This window comes from Periplaneta americana, chromosome 15 (genome assembly GCF_040183065.1).
Source record: "Periplaneta americana isolate PAMFEO1 chromosome 15, P.americana_PAMFEO1_priV1, whole genome shotgun sequence".
Taxonomy (NCBI): domain Eukaryota; kingdom Metazoa; phylum Arthropoda; class Insecta; order Blattodea; family Blattidae; genus Periplaneta; species Periplaneta americana.
The window spans coordinates 166,398,864-166,416,066 of record NC_091131.1 but is presented as its reverse complement, the minus strand read 5'-3'; the positions used below and the strand labels follow the sequence as shown (position 1 = coordinate 166,416,066).

Sequence of the window (17,203 nt, the reverse complement as noted above, 5' to 3'; positions counted from 1 at the left end):
GCATTTTTTATTATGTGATGAAGTCTTGTGGTACCATTCCATCGAATGTCTCTTCATCTCACGGTTGTAAATGGTGAACCCAGATTTCGTCTCCTATGACAATGCATGACAAAAAATTCTCTCCCTCGTTTTCATAGCATTCCAGAAGTTTCAAACAGTTGGATTTGCAGGCCTCTTTGTACTTGTCTGTTAGCATTTTCAAGATCCGTTGGCACAAACCTTTCTGTAGTTAAACTATGAATGGTTCTCACAGCCGGTTTTCCACTGCAAGCATCACACAGCTCACATGCTGAGATGTGGTCATCCTTTTTTGACCAACGCATTGATTCAAACCTTGTTATCTGTCACTGTCATCACTAGCTGCTGCTCTGAGGCTTGTCAACTACTCTCAAAGCATCTGACTGTATTGATATTAATGGTATTGTCACAAACACGTTTTTGAGTTGAATAAGGATCTCAATTTAACTGATTTATTTCGCAAAGAAGATCTTTGTTTTGTAAGAGTAACTGAAACATCCATCATTTTTAACTTCTTGTGTGCCACACAACATAGCATATCATACTGCCACTCTATATGGTGAAACTGAAGATATTCAGTGATCATTCAGTAAAACTGACAGCAGAATTTAAATAAAAAATAAGAGACATTATTTTCGTACCAACCCTTGCATTAGAGTTCAAAATTATCCAGTAATTTCTAAACTTTGTAGGGATTTAAAGATAGAATTTTTAGTGATTAAAAACGAGAGGAAATTAGTTTGTAAGTGACTCTGAAAATGAAAAATGGACGGGATTTTCTAAGGGATTTGGTATCTACACAGTTATGGTAACTAAACTCATTGTGAGTCAACAAACAATTTTAAATAATTACTGTCGGAAAAGAAATACATTTTTATCAAAAAGAAAACACTGCAGTCTGCAAAATTCTACTTCATTTGATGTTTCACATTTTATAATTGTGTGAAAAAATGTATGTATTTAATCTTCTCTTCAGTAATACTGTATCATCCTTTCACAGAATAAAAGATTTGATTTGTATTATTCTATTTATGTACCATTTATTGTCATCATCATCATCATCATCATCATCTTTTCTTCTTCTTCATACCACTCTCCTTTTTGTGAAATGAAATTTTGATGACAGTACATAAATAAACCCCATAGCATTTCCTTTATTGTTTATCTATTGTTTACCTACTTTGTTTAAATGATCAGATTTTGTAAGTGATTTTGAATAAACAGACTTTTAAGAACATTTTCTCAATATACAGTGCTCAAAGAAATTGTAGCATGTTATTTTATTGCAAATTTATGAAATATTTGTTTATACATATATTTTTCTCTGCTCAAAAAAATTGTTGCATATTAGTTTATTGCAAACTTATGAAGAAATATGAAATATTCTTTTTTGAGCACAAAAATAAATTTGCACATTTCTTCATAAGTTTGCAATATAATAATATGCAACAATTTCTTTGAGTGCTATATTAACAGAAAAGGTGTAACAAACAAAACATTTGACAGACAATATGTGTTATTTAATAATGTTGTGTAATCTGTATAATGAGAAAAAAATCAAATCACACCAACTTCATTCCGTGTTGTTTTGCACAATAATTATTGTTAATAAATTGAAGGGGTGAGAATGAGGAGTCCAAAGCCACACCTTTAACAAAAATGTTTTTTTTTTTTTTGTGCGAGTTCATTTCTTACACATATGTGGAAGCTACTATTAAGATAGTATGAAAAGTACTCAACAAATGACGCAAGTATACAAGAAATTATGATACTGCACCTAATAGCACTGGACTCTAAACTTTTAACATGCTCTCCTGTAACATGTTGACTGTGTGGCTTAGAACTATATCAGCCTCTCCCCTTCTATTAAGTCTATTTGTTTCCAACAACATAAATCAATAACCTACCATTCCCTTGTTGAGGTTCTTGGAAATCATGCAAAAAGCATGAGGTGGAGTTTCGCCTTTGTTGGTAAGAATCACACAGATATCCGTCACCACAAGTTCGTTACAAGGCATGCTGGCAGGAGCTCTTCTGAAGGTCACAAATGTCTTCGCACCAGAGTTGTTCACATTAGCAACACGTCCTCCAGGAGTTGTTGAGACCACTTCTGAATCGGACATGATGCGCTCCTTCCCTTCATACATCACGCTACACATGGTCAAAGAAATAAGCCACTTTCATTATTATTATTATTATTATTATTATTATTATTATTATTATTACTACTACTACTAATACTACTACTACATACTTACTTACTTATAAATGGCTTTTAAGGAACCCACAAGTTCATTGCAGCCCTCACATAAGCCCGCCATAGGTCCCTATCCTATGCAAGATTAATCCACTCTCTATCATCATATCCCACCTCCCTCAAATCCATTTTGATATTATCCTCCCATCTACGTCTCGGCCTCCCCAAAGGTCTTTTTCCCTCCGACCTCCCAACTAACACTCTATATGCATTTCTGGATTCGCCCATATGTGCTGCATGTCCTGCCCATTATTACTAATACGTTGTTGTTGTTGTTTTCTAATGTCAGGCGTTTGACAATAAAGTCATTTGACCTCTTGCACTCCAATATTTTTCAAAGAGGAGTGAAAATGGCAAGTTGTAGCCGATTTAAGTGAACACCATATTTTAACGTTTTGGTGGCTACTTCACTCACACACAACCCCCAGAATGTCTGGAGGACCACACCTGCTGTTGGTCAACGGGTCCATTGGACCTAGCTGGGAGATCTTGTTGATCACCAGCTTTCCCTTCTTAAGCCACTGGAGGACGATTTTAGTGCCATAGCAGGTCAGCACTAGGAACAGAAAAGTAGAAAGAGGAGGAAGGAAAGTGAAATGAACCCCTAGGCCTCGAACGCTCTAATGCCGTCGGGGTCGAAGAAAGTAAGAGTTCAGTCAGAGGACTGGATAGGAAAGGGTAAAGAGGGAATTAGGTATTGGTTAGAGGAAAATTATACCAAATTCAGTCATTAACTCATCAAGCTGACCAGTGCTAATTGATGAGTAGCCCCTCCCTTTAGTTCAGCTTGTAAAATTCTGCTTATTACTAATATTATATCGCATCTAAAATATATTTATCATTTTTAATTCAACTTTCCAACTTCATTCTTCTCCAAAAACAACTATGTATACATCTACTACCAACAGTATGTTGTTCAGTCAACTGTCCGAAGACAGGTCTGAACTTCACAAGTGATACCAATAAGACATTACTTATGAGGCAACTAGGCCAGGAGATAATGGAGTAGGGTGGCCAGTTCCTTTCCCCCTCCACTGCATACATCGTCGATTAGCTACATGTTACACTAATCAGTCTTCAGATGCATACAAACAATATCAACAATATACATATATTATTATATAATAAACCAGCCGTACTTGTGAGCTCCGCTGCACTTGTTAGAAATAAATATAAAGTAATTACATAATTAAAATAGGACATTTGGTCCAGGGGATATTCGTGTTTGATAGAAGGATAAATCATTTAATATGTTACTTAATTGAAATTGTATTTAAATAATTAAAATGCGATCATTTTGGTCCAGAGACACTCATTAGTGCAATGACAATTCCATTAACATGTTTCTTAACTGTTATTACATGCAAATAGTTAAAATATGATCATTTGATTCAGAGAACATCCGTTTTTGGTGCAAGGATAATTCGTTCAACATTTTTCTAAATCAGTCTTGAATGCATCCTTTAATAAATCACTTCGAATTAATGGAGTGGATTGTGTACGAAGATAATTTTTATGTTAACCTTACTGTGCATCTTTTTGTTTGTCTGATAAATCTATTTTATTCACGCCTTAACATCTGTGGTCATGACGCTTGTTTAGAATGTGTGGGTATATCAGTAGGCCGCTTTTACTCTTGTTGAGTTCCTGTTTCTATTGTGTGTTGTAGATGGCTTGTTTTCATGTAACTGATTATAGAGCTTGATTAATGTTTTTGGTATTGGTAATTGAGGTGGTATGAATAATGGCATATATGGTACCTTTCCAATCTGGCATTTGTCTTTTTGACTAAGGGAAATCATGAAAAACTCCAGTCAGATTGGTCGGCCATGGGGTTTGAACCCGGGACCTTCCGAATGCGTATCTCAAACGCTACCGTCTGAGCCAACTCGTTCAGTTGTATATCATTGTTTATGCAAATAAAAAAATTAGGAACCCTACATCAATATTATTTTAAGAAACACAGGAAACAAATATGGGTAAATTGTGAGCGCAGGAACGCCATTTTGTGACACCTTTTAAAATAACTCAGCTCTAGTGAGCTCTATGGTAAAAATGCTTATTTATTATGGGCTGTATTTTTGGTCCAGTAAAATACTCATCTTTACGACAAAACTCTTAACTATTATGTTCTGTGAACAAAAAGAAACTTAAATGTATAAAATTAGAGTATTTTATGTGGACCAAATAAAGTTTCAATAATCAAATGATACAATATTTCGACAGAATATCAAGTTTTCTGTGAGTAAAGATCTATTTTAATCTTATCTCAGCCCGCATATGTAGCATTACATCCATCTAGAGAAACTACAAATTTAAAATAGTGAAGGAATTATCCTAATCAGTTAAACAGCTTTTGAGATTACTTCATACAAACATTCTCTGTAAATTAATATTTATATTTATATATTAATTTTTAACAAAATAATCTGCCCTCAATGAGGGTGACCATAAAAATCCAGAATAAAAGCACTCCAGAATAATTTAGAAAGACAAAAAGATTAAATACAGGAATTGTTTAGTAAAAAATCAGTGAAATGCAAACCCAATAGAATCATCAATGGCCAAAATATAAATGGTAATGTAAAGCAGCCTTAAATAGACAGAGTCATTTGTTTTAATTTCATTATAGCCATCGTCGTTCCTGCAATAACTCCTATGTGACATATTTATCGACAGATGAAAATAAGAGGGCAGAATATCTGGAAAAAAAAAAAAAAAAAAAAAAAAAAAAAAATGAGGGAAAGAGCAAAGTTGAGAAGAGAGTTAAAGCTTGATACATATATAAAAGATATGTCTGAAAGAGAAAAATGCGGGTGCGTAGGTCAAAGAAAACAGAGGAAATGTCAACAGACAATAATTGCATTTACCAACATAGAGTCTCCAGAGCCTGGCCCATTAGGAATCGACTCAGGAGTCAAAATAGAAACAGAAGAAGAAAGAAGGTGAGAAGAGATAGAAGCAAAGCCCATTGAAAAAATTAAAAAGCTTTCAGAGGCCCTGGCTTCTGCTGACAAACGAGCTGAAAGGTATAAAAAGAACATGCAAAGGCTGAGAAAGAGGTTGGAATTGTTGAAAGAAAAAAATGTGAAAGTTAATGTCTGTGCGTCTTATCACCAAGAACAAAAAGTGTGATCAATGCACACTAGAAATGACACTGATGACCAAAGTAATGAAGGACACAAAATGCTTTACAGTGCCTGAACACATAAAAAGGAAACTTGTTTCATAATGCCATCATTGCACAAATGAAAGACAGTTATGCATCCAGTCAAAAATGAGAAGACAAAGTAGTGTATTGCACAAATTTTGAAAGGAAAACTTCTTCGAAAATATGGTTTGATAAGAAAAAGTATTAATGCTGTTCGCTTTTATTCACAAGTAATCAATCAATCTTCGTAGTGTATCCAGCTATTTGCTGACAACACGTGTTCCACTATGTTTCACCTATGAATTTCCTCTTCTTACAAATGATGGGTAAAAAGCGCGATGCTGGTTGTATATTTCAGCAGCCACATTCCAAAGATGAGGTGTAATCAATATGTACTGGAGAGAATTATTGTCAAGGTTACAGGGATTGCAGATTTTAGATTAGTTCTATGGATGTTTGTGACAGGCCAGTTTAAAAGGATATGTTCCAAATCTTCTTCGTTATTGTTGCACCAGCAACAACTACTAGAGTCAACAAGATTAAAGCGGTGCAGATACTTCTGAGTAATAATATGGCCTGTCCTGGCTCTTGTCAAGAAAGTTTGTATGTGTCTGGGAATGTTGCAGAACATTTGTAAATCATTAGGTTTCTTCTGAATGTTTTGAAGTACTTGGCCTTTATAAGAAGAAAGCCATAATTCGACCCATAAATTTGTTAAATGGGAATTAACTACAGAATATACGCTGGTTAAACCAGTTATTCCCGTAGGTTTGGGCCCCAAAGATCATTGACTTTCAATCAGCATACGATTCAATATGGAGAAATAAACTAATCGAAAAGTTACACCATAGAGGAGTTAAGAATAATATGCTCAACTGGACAACACAATTTATCTCCCAAAGATTTTGTGCCACAAGATATAACACATCCACCTCTAGCTACAAACACACAGGGTCTCACACAAGGAGCTGTGCTTAGCACAACACTTTTCAATATCTATGCGAATGATATCGCACCAAGAGTGCAAACATCGGAAATCCAAACTGCCCTTTTTGCTGATGATGTAGTTATTTGGACATCAGGAAATTCCAATGAACCATATATACTCAAGGAGAGAATTGGGATGTTATTAAATAAACTTCACAAATGGCATACAGAAAATCTTATGACTGTGAATACAGAAAAAACAAGCTTTGAATTGTTCTCACTGAAACATAACCTACCAGACATTAGCATAAATTATAATAAGCACCCACTCAAAATGGTAGATGACACTACATACTTTGGAGTAACATTCGACAAAAAACTAAATTGGAACTAACACATAACTGATGTTATACAAAAAGCAGAAAAAAAGCTTCAGATATTAAAAGATTAGTAGGTGTTAAATGGGGCTTCTCAAGAAGAACCCTTAATACTACATACAACATTACATCAAACCACAACTCTCATATTGTGGACAAGTCATGATGACAGCAACACAATTTTGTTATTCTAGGTTTAATTTGTAATTCAGTAAATATAAAATATTCTTTGTTTTTCTATGATAAATTATCTAGCTTTAATTAGTGAGGTAATCTTTTCGTACTTTGATTTTTATTGTAATTGTAATTGTAAATTTAATACTAATTGTAATTTTATTTGTAATTGTAATTGTAAATTAAATACTAATTGTAATTTTATTTGTAATTGTAATTGTAAATTTAATACTAATTGTAATGTTATTTGTAATTATTGTAATTGTAAATTTAATACTAATTGTAATTTTATTTGTAATTGTAATTGTAACTTTAATACTAATTGTAATTTTATTGTAACTGTAGTTGTAAATTTAATACTAATTGTAATTTTATTTCTAATTGTAGTTATAAATTTAATACTAATTGTAATTTTATTTGTAATTTTAGTTGAAAATTTAATACTAATTGTAATTTTATTTGTAATTGTAATTGTAAATTTAATACTAATTGTAATTTTATTTGTAATTGTAGTTGTAAATTTAATACTAATTGTAATTTTATTTGTAATTGTAGTTGTAAATTTAATTGTAGTTGTAAATTTAATACTAATTGTAATTTTATTTGTAATTGTAATTGTAAATTTAATACTAATTGTAATTTTATTTGTAATTGTAGTTGTAAATTTAATACTAATTGTAATTTTATTTGTAATTGTAATTGTGAATTTAATACTAATTGTAATTGTAAATTTAATACTAATTGTAATTTTATTTGTAACTGTAGTTGTAAATTTAATACTAATTGTAATTTTATTTGTAATTGTAGTTGTAAATTTAATTGTAGTTGTAAATTTAATACTAATTGTAATTTTATTTGTAATTGTAATTGTAAATTTAATACTAATTGTAATTTTATTTGTAATTGTAGTTGTAAATTTAATACTAATTGTAATTTTATTTGTAATTGTAATTGTGAATTTAATACTAATTGTAATTGTAAATTTAATACTAATTGTAATTTTATTTGTAATTGTAATTGTAAATTTAATACTAATTGTAATTTTATTTGTAATTGTAATTGTAAATTTAATACTAATTGTAATGTTATTTGTAATTGTAATTGTAAATTTAATACTAATTGTAATTTTATTTGTAATTGTAATTGTAAATTTAATACTAATTGTAATTTTATTTGTAATTGTAATTGTAAATTTAATACTAATTGTAATTTTATTCTTCATATTATAGTTGGAATCTCCTGGTAAAGGGGCAGAGAAGGCCTGACGGCTTTATCTCTACCAGGTTAAATAAATAAATACTAAATACAATCAAACCTCAATAAGCTACAGGTAATATAAAACCAGGCACTTTGTTTGATTATAGGAGCCTTTAAATCTACACCCTTGGATGCTATACTTTAACACATAATAAACCAATATCAATAAACTTACAAGAACAGGCTTTGATCCAACACGAAAAAATGCTAAGACTACATAATTCTAAGTGGGAGAAAAAAGAACCTTCTACAAAAACATCAAAAAACCAAATAAGCTTTCTACAAAAGCATACCTAAAATTAAGTTTGAAAATACTAAGTAATAAAGAATATTTACAAATAAAAGAAAACCCACTGGATTTCATACAACCAAATTATGACCTACAGATGACGGAAGAAAGTAAAAAATCAGAAACACCCAAGAATATTTTGAAAGCCTTAGCTCTTGAAACAATCAACAACAAATACCCCCCTGAAAAATAGTTGCATATTTACACAGATGGATCATCTAAAGACTATCTGACAGGAGCTGGAGTAACATGTTCCCTCTTCTCCTTATATCGCTCTAATTATGAAGGAGAGATAACTGCAATATCTGTAGCTCTTAAGACTCCCACCGAACAAATTCATGAAACTCAAAGAAATCATCACAAATAAAAGAAACATATAAAATGACAGTTCAACTTCAAAAACTTCACTAGTAGAGTTGTAGAGAATATACTGGTCGACATGCTTGCAAGGAAAGGAATAATATTACAAACAAAACAAAAAAATTTTCCATTTTCATCAATAAAACGGGTAATAAAATCAAAACTCTCACAACAATAATCGCAAGAATTGCAAAAACATGTTGCAGACAAGAAATGGAACATCCTTCTCTCCAACCCAGATGCAGTTCCTCAAGGACCAAGAAAAACAGCAGCAGCAGCTTTTAGATTGCTTAGCGACCGACCTCTACAAAATAGGAATTCTGACTTCACCATTCTGCACTCTATGCCACACTCAAATGGATATGAATGAAGAACATCTGAAAACTGTCTGGAGAGAAAGACCTAATTCAAAAGTACTGCAGAGCAAGAGTGCTAATGGCTTCATTGTCAGAAGCCAGGCATTAAACAACAACAACAACAACAACAACAGTACAAATAAGAGGGGGGGAAGGAACTGGTGAACCTACCTCAATATCTCATGATCTAGTTGCCTCATAAGTGGTGGCATGTTGGTATCACTTGTGGGGTTCAGACTTGTCTTCGAACAGTTGACTAAACAACAAGTACAAATAAAGCTTTTCAAGGAGTTGAAGTTGATCCAAAGAAAGAGGTTGATATAATTAATCCTCTGCGAAAATGGACTTACATAGGCATAGGTATGAAAACTTGTAATAGGATATCAAAAACTTTTTGTGGCAACGCAGACTGCAAAGCAACAACAGGCAAGTCAAGAAACAGAAAACAATGTTACGAGGGGGATCCAGGAAATAACGACCGTTTTGTTGTAATAATTAAAAAAATATATATTTATTTGAAAAAACAAAGTCTGTTACATAACTGAAGCTTCCTTTACTTCTCTACATAATCACCACCTACATTTAAACATTTGTTGTACCTGTTCACTAGCTTTAGAATTCCCGTGTTATACTCCTCTGCTGCCAGTTCATTAAGCCAGGTGTTCACTGTCTTCTTCACTCTTCATCACTTCCAAAACGCATACCACCCAGAAAGTCTTTCAGCTTAGTGAAAAGGTGAAAATCGCTAGGAGCAAGGTCTGGACTATAGGGCGGATGATCAAAGATTTCCCAACCGAATTGAAGCAGCAGTGTGCGGGCGGGCATTGTCGTGAAGAAGCACAACTCCTCTCGAAAGCATTCCTCGCCTCTTGTTTTGGATGGCTCGCCGTAGTTTTCGTAAAGTCTCACAATAATGATTTGCATTGATCGTAGTGCCTTTTGGCATGAAATCCAGCAAAAGAACACCTTTGCAATCCCAAAAGACAGTAGCCATGACTTTTTGTGTTGAGAGAGTCTGTTTGAATTTTCTCGGTTTCTTGGGTGATGAGGGATGATGCCACTGATGTGATTGGCACTTGGTCTCTGGGGTCTTGTGAGACACCCAGGTCTCATCACCAGTCACAATTTGATCAAGAAAGGCGTCTCCATCTGTGTGATATCGCATCAAGAATGTCAATGCTGAGGCCATTCTCTGAGTTTTGTGTTGGTCACTCAGTTGCTGTGGAACCCATCGTGCACAGATTTTGTGGTAACCAAGATGTTGCGACACAATTTCACCAAGCAAAGAACGAGAAATGTCAGGAAAGGCAATATGCAATTCGTCGAGTGATGTGCGCCTGTCTTGCAAGATTCTGTCGTTCACTTTAGTCTTCAGGTCTTCTGTGATGAGTGATGGGCGTCCGGGTCGAGTTTCATCGTGGACATTTGTTCGCCCATTGTTGAACATTTTGCACCATTTTCTCACATTTCTTTCATTCATTACAGTATCACCATACACTTCTTTCAATTGCCAGTAAATTTCTGCAGGTTTCAAATGTCGGGCATTCAAAAATCGAATCACACTCCTCACCTCACAGTCGGCGGGATTATCAATCACGTCGTTCATTTTGAAGTAACACAAAATGCACAACGGCAACTTGTTGCAACCAGTACTCACAACATTATGAGAACACATGTTAAGGAAGCCAGTTGACCTTCAAACAAGGAAGGGGAGTCAGCTGCACGGTGGGTATGCGCGAACGGTCGTTATTTCCTGGATCCCCCTCGTATAATGTAAATTCAACATCAGTCTCAGAGCAAGCTAGTCTTTTCTCAAGAGAAAAATTCAGATGGCGAACTTTCACTGTCACTTAAGATCAGTTGTAAGTTGTCTTAAAAATGCAAGGTAGCATACCAATCAGTGTATGACAGGTTCAAGGTCATAGTCAATTTATTCAACCTTTCCATTCCAGAGACAAGAACTGAAGCTGAGAAAGTTTTCCCCTATGTTTTCAGTAATGTGTTTGTAGAGAAAACTGTTCAGTTTACAGCCTTCACCAGGCTCAGAATGTCTCACAGGCAATTTCACTCCATGATAAAGGGCTTGGCGACATCTTTCCAAATGTTAGTGTAGCCTTAGAAAATATATAAATATAATATGATTTTCACTAACTGTTCAGGAGAGAGATTATTTAGCACATTGGCACTAATAAAGAATTACTTCAGACTCATAATGATCTATAAAAACTAAACATAAAATAATGCAGCTTCCTACATATGTACAACCCTGTTACATGTAATAAACTAGCTTTGATGTGTGAATCTGATAACCTAGTTTTTTGCTGTGTATTTTGATTTCTGAGTATGATGGGCTCACTGAATCTGGAGTAGCCTGCTATCCCTTCCCCCCAAACGTCTAATCCGGCCCTGATTAGGGATCACCATGTACTGCTTAAAAATGTGCAATGTGCATTTTGAATTACAAATGTTCGGTACTATGAAGAATTTTCTTGTAATATGGAAAAGTGTCCATCATAGCAGACTTTTGTAATACGGGTCAGATGAGTACAGTGTGAGCTCCTTCAAATGCTGCACTCTACCCACTGTTAAAATACAATTGGCTGGACTTTAATTTGCTCCACCACCATTAGCACCATAACCACAATATTTATGTCACACTACTAATGAAAACTTCGCTTTTTGATGAAGCTAATTTAATCAAAATACACCTCTTCTGATACACAAAGCATTTTAGTTTTCTTGAACACCACTGAATTCTGTTGAATGACCTGATGATGTATTTGAGCAAGCTTATTCTGCATCTTGATGCAATACGCAACCACTAGTTCTGTCAGGTGAAGCACAAGACTGCAGCATGTCTTAAAGTGCATCTTATAAAACAGTTACCCTCACTCTTTTCACAAATAGAACATTCACTATCAGTGCATGATGAATTTACACTGCCTGTAACATTAAATCAACTCAACACCACTACTGTGTTCCTCAAAAATACCATACAGGTATTGCATCTTTCAATTTTTTTAATTGATTTATTTTATGATGCTTTATCAACAGTTATGGTTATCTAACATCTGAGTGAAATGAAGGTGATAATGCCAACAAAATGAATCCACAGTCCAGCATTTGCCCTTGCCAGCTTAGGCTCTAAGCAGCTAAGATTTCGTACAAATAATCTTATATTCTTCAAGAATGTGTTATAAATTTGAGTACTGTACTATAGATTCAAAGATAGCTTAACTATGAAGTTCTAAATTTATCTTGTGAAAATTTTACTAAATGACTTGACTTGTTCTTAATGTATAGTCTTTAAAATACTATTTCAGATATTATTAAATGTCATTTCATTTCTCTCATTTTGAGTTTTTTTTCTTTCAGATTCACATAAAAAGGTATAAATGAAGTTTTACTGTGTGACATACTTGCATGAAAAAATTCAAGGCAATTTGAAAGAAAAAACGTAACTCCGAAAATGACATGTAATATATATATATATATATATATATATATATATATATATATATATATATAATGCTGTAAGAACACATTCTCGAAAATGTTCCACATTCAAATGTCTATCTGCACTAACTTCCACTACTTATAAATAAAAAAATGTGCCTAATTTTTGTGTTAATTTATATCTCACCCAATGTCAACAAGTGGCAGTTTGTCCCTTCCTCTTCGGTAACAAAGAAAAACTTCAGGACTTCTCAGGCTTCCATGATTCAAATCAGCATCAAATCCTGCACAAAAATATTACTTATAGCATATTTCCAAAGAAATTGAAGACACGTCTATAATAGCATCTGAAATTCCAGGCACAGAGCAAGACTCCCAATAGAAAATCTGATCTTTATCACTAGCTAGCTCAAAGCACCCGGCATTGCTCGGGTTTTCCTTTTTGCTTCAGACTAAAGGATATCTTGGGAACTCAACTATAGAAAACCAAAACGAATTACTGTCTTTACTAAGCTTTCCTAGTCCCTGAAGATGAATCTTTACATAGCGTCACTTACATGAATTAATGAGCTTCTTAGCCAAAACACCTGCCAAGATTAACAGAATTTAAAGCAGCTGAAGATCAGGCACCGAAAAGGAAAGATGTCATAATGTACCTTACTGTTTTTGTTTTTAATTAGCTTTGTCTTGTAGTTTAGCTAAACAAAAACATCCCCTCCGTCCCTTTACATCCATGTAGCATAGACTAATGTTCTACATTGATCTAAAACTGTGCTGACACAAATTTAGTGTAATTTCCTGTCTACGTGTGCTTTCGTTTGACGTTTAAGACAGTTAACGATAAATAGGGAATTCTCTTGTTCCCAGTCTGAAATTCTTGGGGGTCTCTGGTGAATTACAATTTACCTCTTTATCACTTGCATCAAAGAATCAATATGTAAATAAAAAATATATATAATAGGATTGGAGAATTTTGTACCCGTTGTCCACTTTACGCCTGCTTATGTCATACCCAGTTTCTTAAATATGACTTGAAAAATGACGTCTTACAAATACTAGTACATAATACTGTATATTAATTATTTCATTTTTATTTTAGGTACAGAACAGGCCCTACTGTGTAATCTTGGAATTAAACATTTTTGGACTTGCAGAATAATGTTTTGAGAAAAGCTTATTTTAAAAATTAATACATTGTTATTTCCAGTAAGCTTAACATACATAGGCCTACTACTGTACATTCACTACATTATATATAATTTAGCAATAACACATATTCGGACATGAACAACAATATTTTGAAAGATATATATATTAGCATTAATACACTGTTATTTTCATTGAGCTTACATATGTATAGTGCATTCACATAATTGTATGGTAACTTTGTTTGAGACAGCATAAATAAAATACTACGGTTATTATTTATGTAGTAAAACCCCCTTTATGTAGAGTTAAAATAAAGTAACGTATCTAAAATAATGCAAACAAATTATCAAAAACAAATAAAAAAAAATAAGTTGACCTCAGGTTCAAACCTAGGTTCCTCTACACCAAAGCAATTCACCCTACCACTACGCTACAGAGCTATCTAGTAAAGCACTTGAATTTGCTTGTTATGAATGCCTTCATGTTTGCTGCCTATTATGTTTGATTTTGAACTCTTAAATATTAAACAAAAATGTGTTCTATGCCATATTATATTGTATATTCATGTCACATGACACGTTCAATCAAAAGATCGTCCCTCATTTACGTAATTTTAATTTAATGTTATTTTATTTAATAATTCAGTATAATCGTATGGTAACTTTGTTTGAGACAGCATAAATAAAGTACTACATATATATTATTTATGTAGTAAACCCCTCCCCCCCCCTTATATCGGTTTAAAATAAAATAATGTATCTAAAATAATGTTCTATATTAATTATGTCATTGTTATTTTATGTATAGAATACAGTATAATCTCGCAATAAATCATTTTTTAACTTGAATAACATTTTGAGAGAAGCCTATTTTAAAAATTAACAGATTGTTATTTCCAGTAGGCTTAACATACATACTACTGTACATTCACGACATGATAATATAGATATAATTTAGCAATAACGCATATTCGGACATGAACAACAATAATGTGAAAGACATATATTTTAGGATTAATATACTGCTATTTTCAGGGAGCTTATTTACATACATTCACATAACTGTATGGTAACTTGTTTGAGACAGCATAAATAAAATACTAAGGATATATTATTTACGTAGTAAAACTCCCTTTATGGCGAGTTAAAATAAAATAACGTATTTAAAATAATGTAAATAAATTATCAAAATAATAAAAAAAAAAAACGAGTTCAATACAGATCTAGGTCCCCCTACATTAAACGCATTCTCCTTACCACAACACTACATAGAGCTACATATTGAAATGCTTGAATTATACGTGTTATGAATGCTTTCAATATTTGCTGTCTATTATGTTTGATTTTGAATTTTTTTAAATCAATCGAAAATGTGTTTTATGCCATATTATATTGTATATTATTACCACATGACACATTCAATCACAAGTTCATCCCTCATTTACATAGTTTTAATTTAATGATATTTTATTTAATATTTCAATACCAATATGGCCGCTTTTACAACGGAAGAAGAGGTGAATGGATGACGTCACTAAAAGACAACTGACTGTAGAATAGGCCATTTTAATATCATACATGCCGTATTTCTTTCTAATTTTTATTGTTTTCAATAATTTAACGTCCATCTGTCCGATTTTAATGTAGCCTATGTTCTTCTCCTGGTTATAAAGGTTAAATGTGCGAACTTTCGCAAATATCGGTCAAAGCGTGTAGATTTGTATAGGGTACATACATACATAGCCACATTGACTTTTATATATAAGATTAAAAGCAAAATTACAGGATCACGAATTTCAATGTATCTGATTAGTGCAAACATTAAAAGTGTAATCTTTATAATATCAATTTAATAGCACATTAAAATACTGATTACGTTAAATATATTTTCATTCAAAAATCATACTTGAACTCATCATTAAATTAATTCCTCTTCTTTTATACAAAAAAATATTTCTGAGAAACAAACAGTCATATGAACTGTTTTTAGTAGTACTATTAATCAGTTACACATTGCAGACAAAAAATTGAATTACTGACAAATGATTTAAACCCTGATACTAACAAAGTAATGAAATACATAATAGCAGTATTCCTGATTATTGTATTATATTACATGCACAGGGAAATTGATAACCAAACAAACAATAGAACATTTAATATGTTTCTTTTTTTTTAATTAAGGCTGTAAGAAGGTACAGCATTCAAAATAATTTTTTCATCAAAGAATTCTTTTTTACAAATTTCTGATTACAAATCTTGTAACTTTTTGTTCTGACATTGACTCCCTGAAGTTACTAGATGAATGTAGCAGAGGAGAATTTTAATAGGTTATGTGTTACATAAATATTCATTCTACTTTCAAATTCATTTTACCTATTATTGGAGAAAAATTCATTCTGGCATCGGGAATCGATGCCAGAACCCCTCAGCTTTGCACGCTAAGCGTTCTGAGCTATGACAAGACCCGATTCACGGTGCCGGCCAAACTCTCCTCCTTTATATCATTAATGGCCTACTACCTGCATTTTATACATACAAGTCATGTATGCAGGAGCACATATTTAAATGATTGTATGGCCATTTTCGACAACAGTTTTTGAATCACTGTTAACATCAATATATACCCTACTGTATATTCATATATGAGGACCTCGCCGTCTTCATTGAATAATCAATTATTATATGTAGTCATACATGTAGATACTTATTGGAGAAAAATTCGTTCCAGTATCAGGAATCGAACCTAGGACCTCTCAGCTTTGCACGCTGAGCACTCTTTCCATCTGAACTATACCGAGACCCGATTTTTCTCCAATAATAGGTATCTGCATGTATGACTACATATAGTAATTGATTATTCAATGAAGACGGCGAGGTCCTCATATATGAATATAAAGTAAGCTTATACAGCATTTACTTTTCTTGATTCGACACCAACTCTTTTTATATCAAATATTAATCAATCTGGATATAACTTTTACTGCAAGTAGCCTACTTATGAGGTAGCTGCATGTTTCTACGCATTTATTTTGTAAGAAATGCTGCTAGTTTATTTCATTAATTTCTTTTTCATGAATTATAGAAACAATAACATTTTCAAAACTTCAAAACAATTTTTGAAAATGAATAAATGAGATATTTCATAAAATGAATGCATATAAATATGTCTTATGAATGTAACAAAAAAAAAGGAAGCTTAAAACTAAATCTCCTACTAAAAACTTGGGTTTGAAAATATTTCTATACAAAAAAAAAAAAATAGAAAAATAAAAATAGAACATCAAAAGTAAAAAATATTTGGGACTTCAAAATTTGGATTTTATTAGCCCTTTATATAGTAAACAAGCTCTCAAAATTTGGCTGAAAAAAAAAAAATTCACTTTTAGTTGAGTGCCCTATTAGCATCCATACGTGTATTACTGTAGGGCTC

At 32.6% G+C, this 17,203-nt stretch overlaps 1 protein-coding gene across 2 annotated transcripts in view; it reads right to left on the bottom strand.

Moving 5' to 3' along the window:
• Crag (DENN domain-containing protein Crag) overlaps positions 1 to 17,203 on the bottom strand; it is a 219,850-nt gene that overhangs the window by 187,401 nt on the left and 15,246 nt on the right. For both annotated transcript variants that reach the window (XM_069848500.1, XM_069848499.1), the window contains exons 3-4: positions 12,810 to 12,906; positions 1,926 to 2,169 (exon numbers count right to left, since the gene is read on the bottom strand). In XM_069848500.1, the coding sequence (XP_069704601.1) occupies positions 1,926 to 2,169; positions 12,810 to 12,906 (341 nt within the window). The remainder of the gene's footprint in view (positions 1 to 1,925; positions 2,170 to 12,809; positions 12,907 to 17,203) is intronic.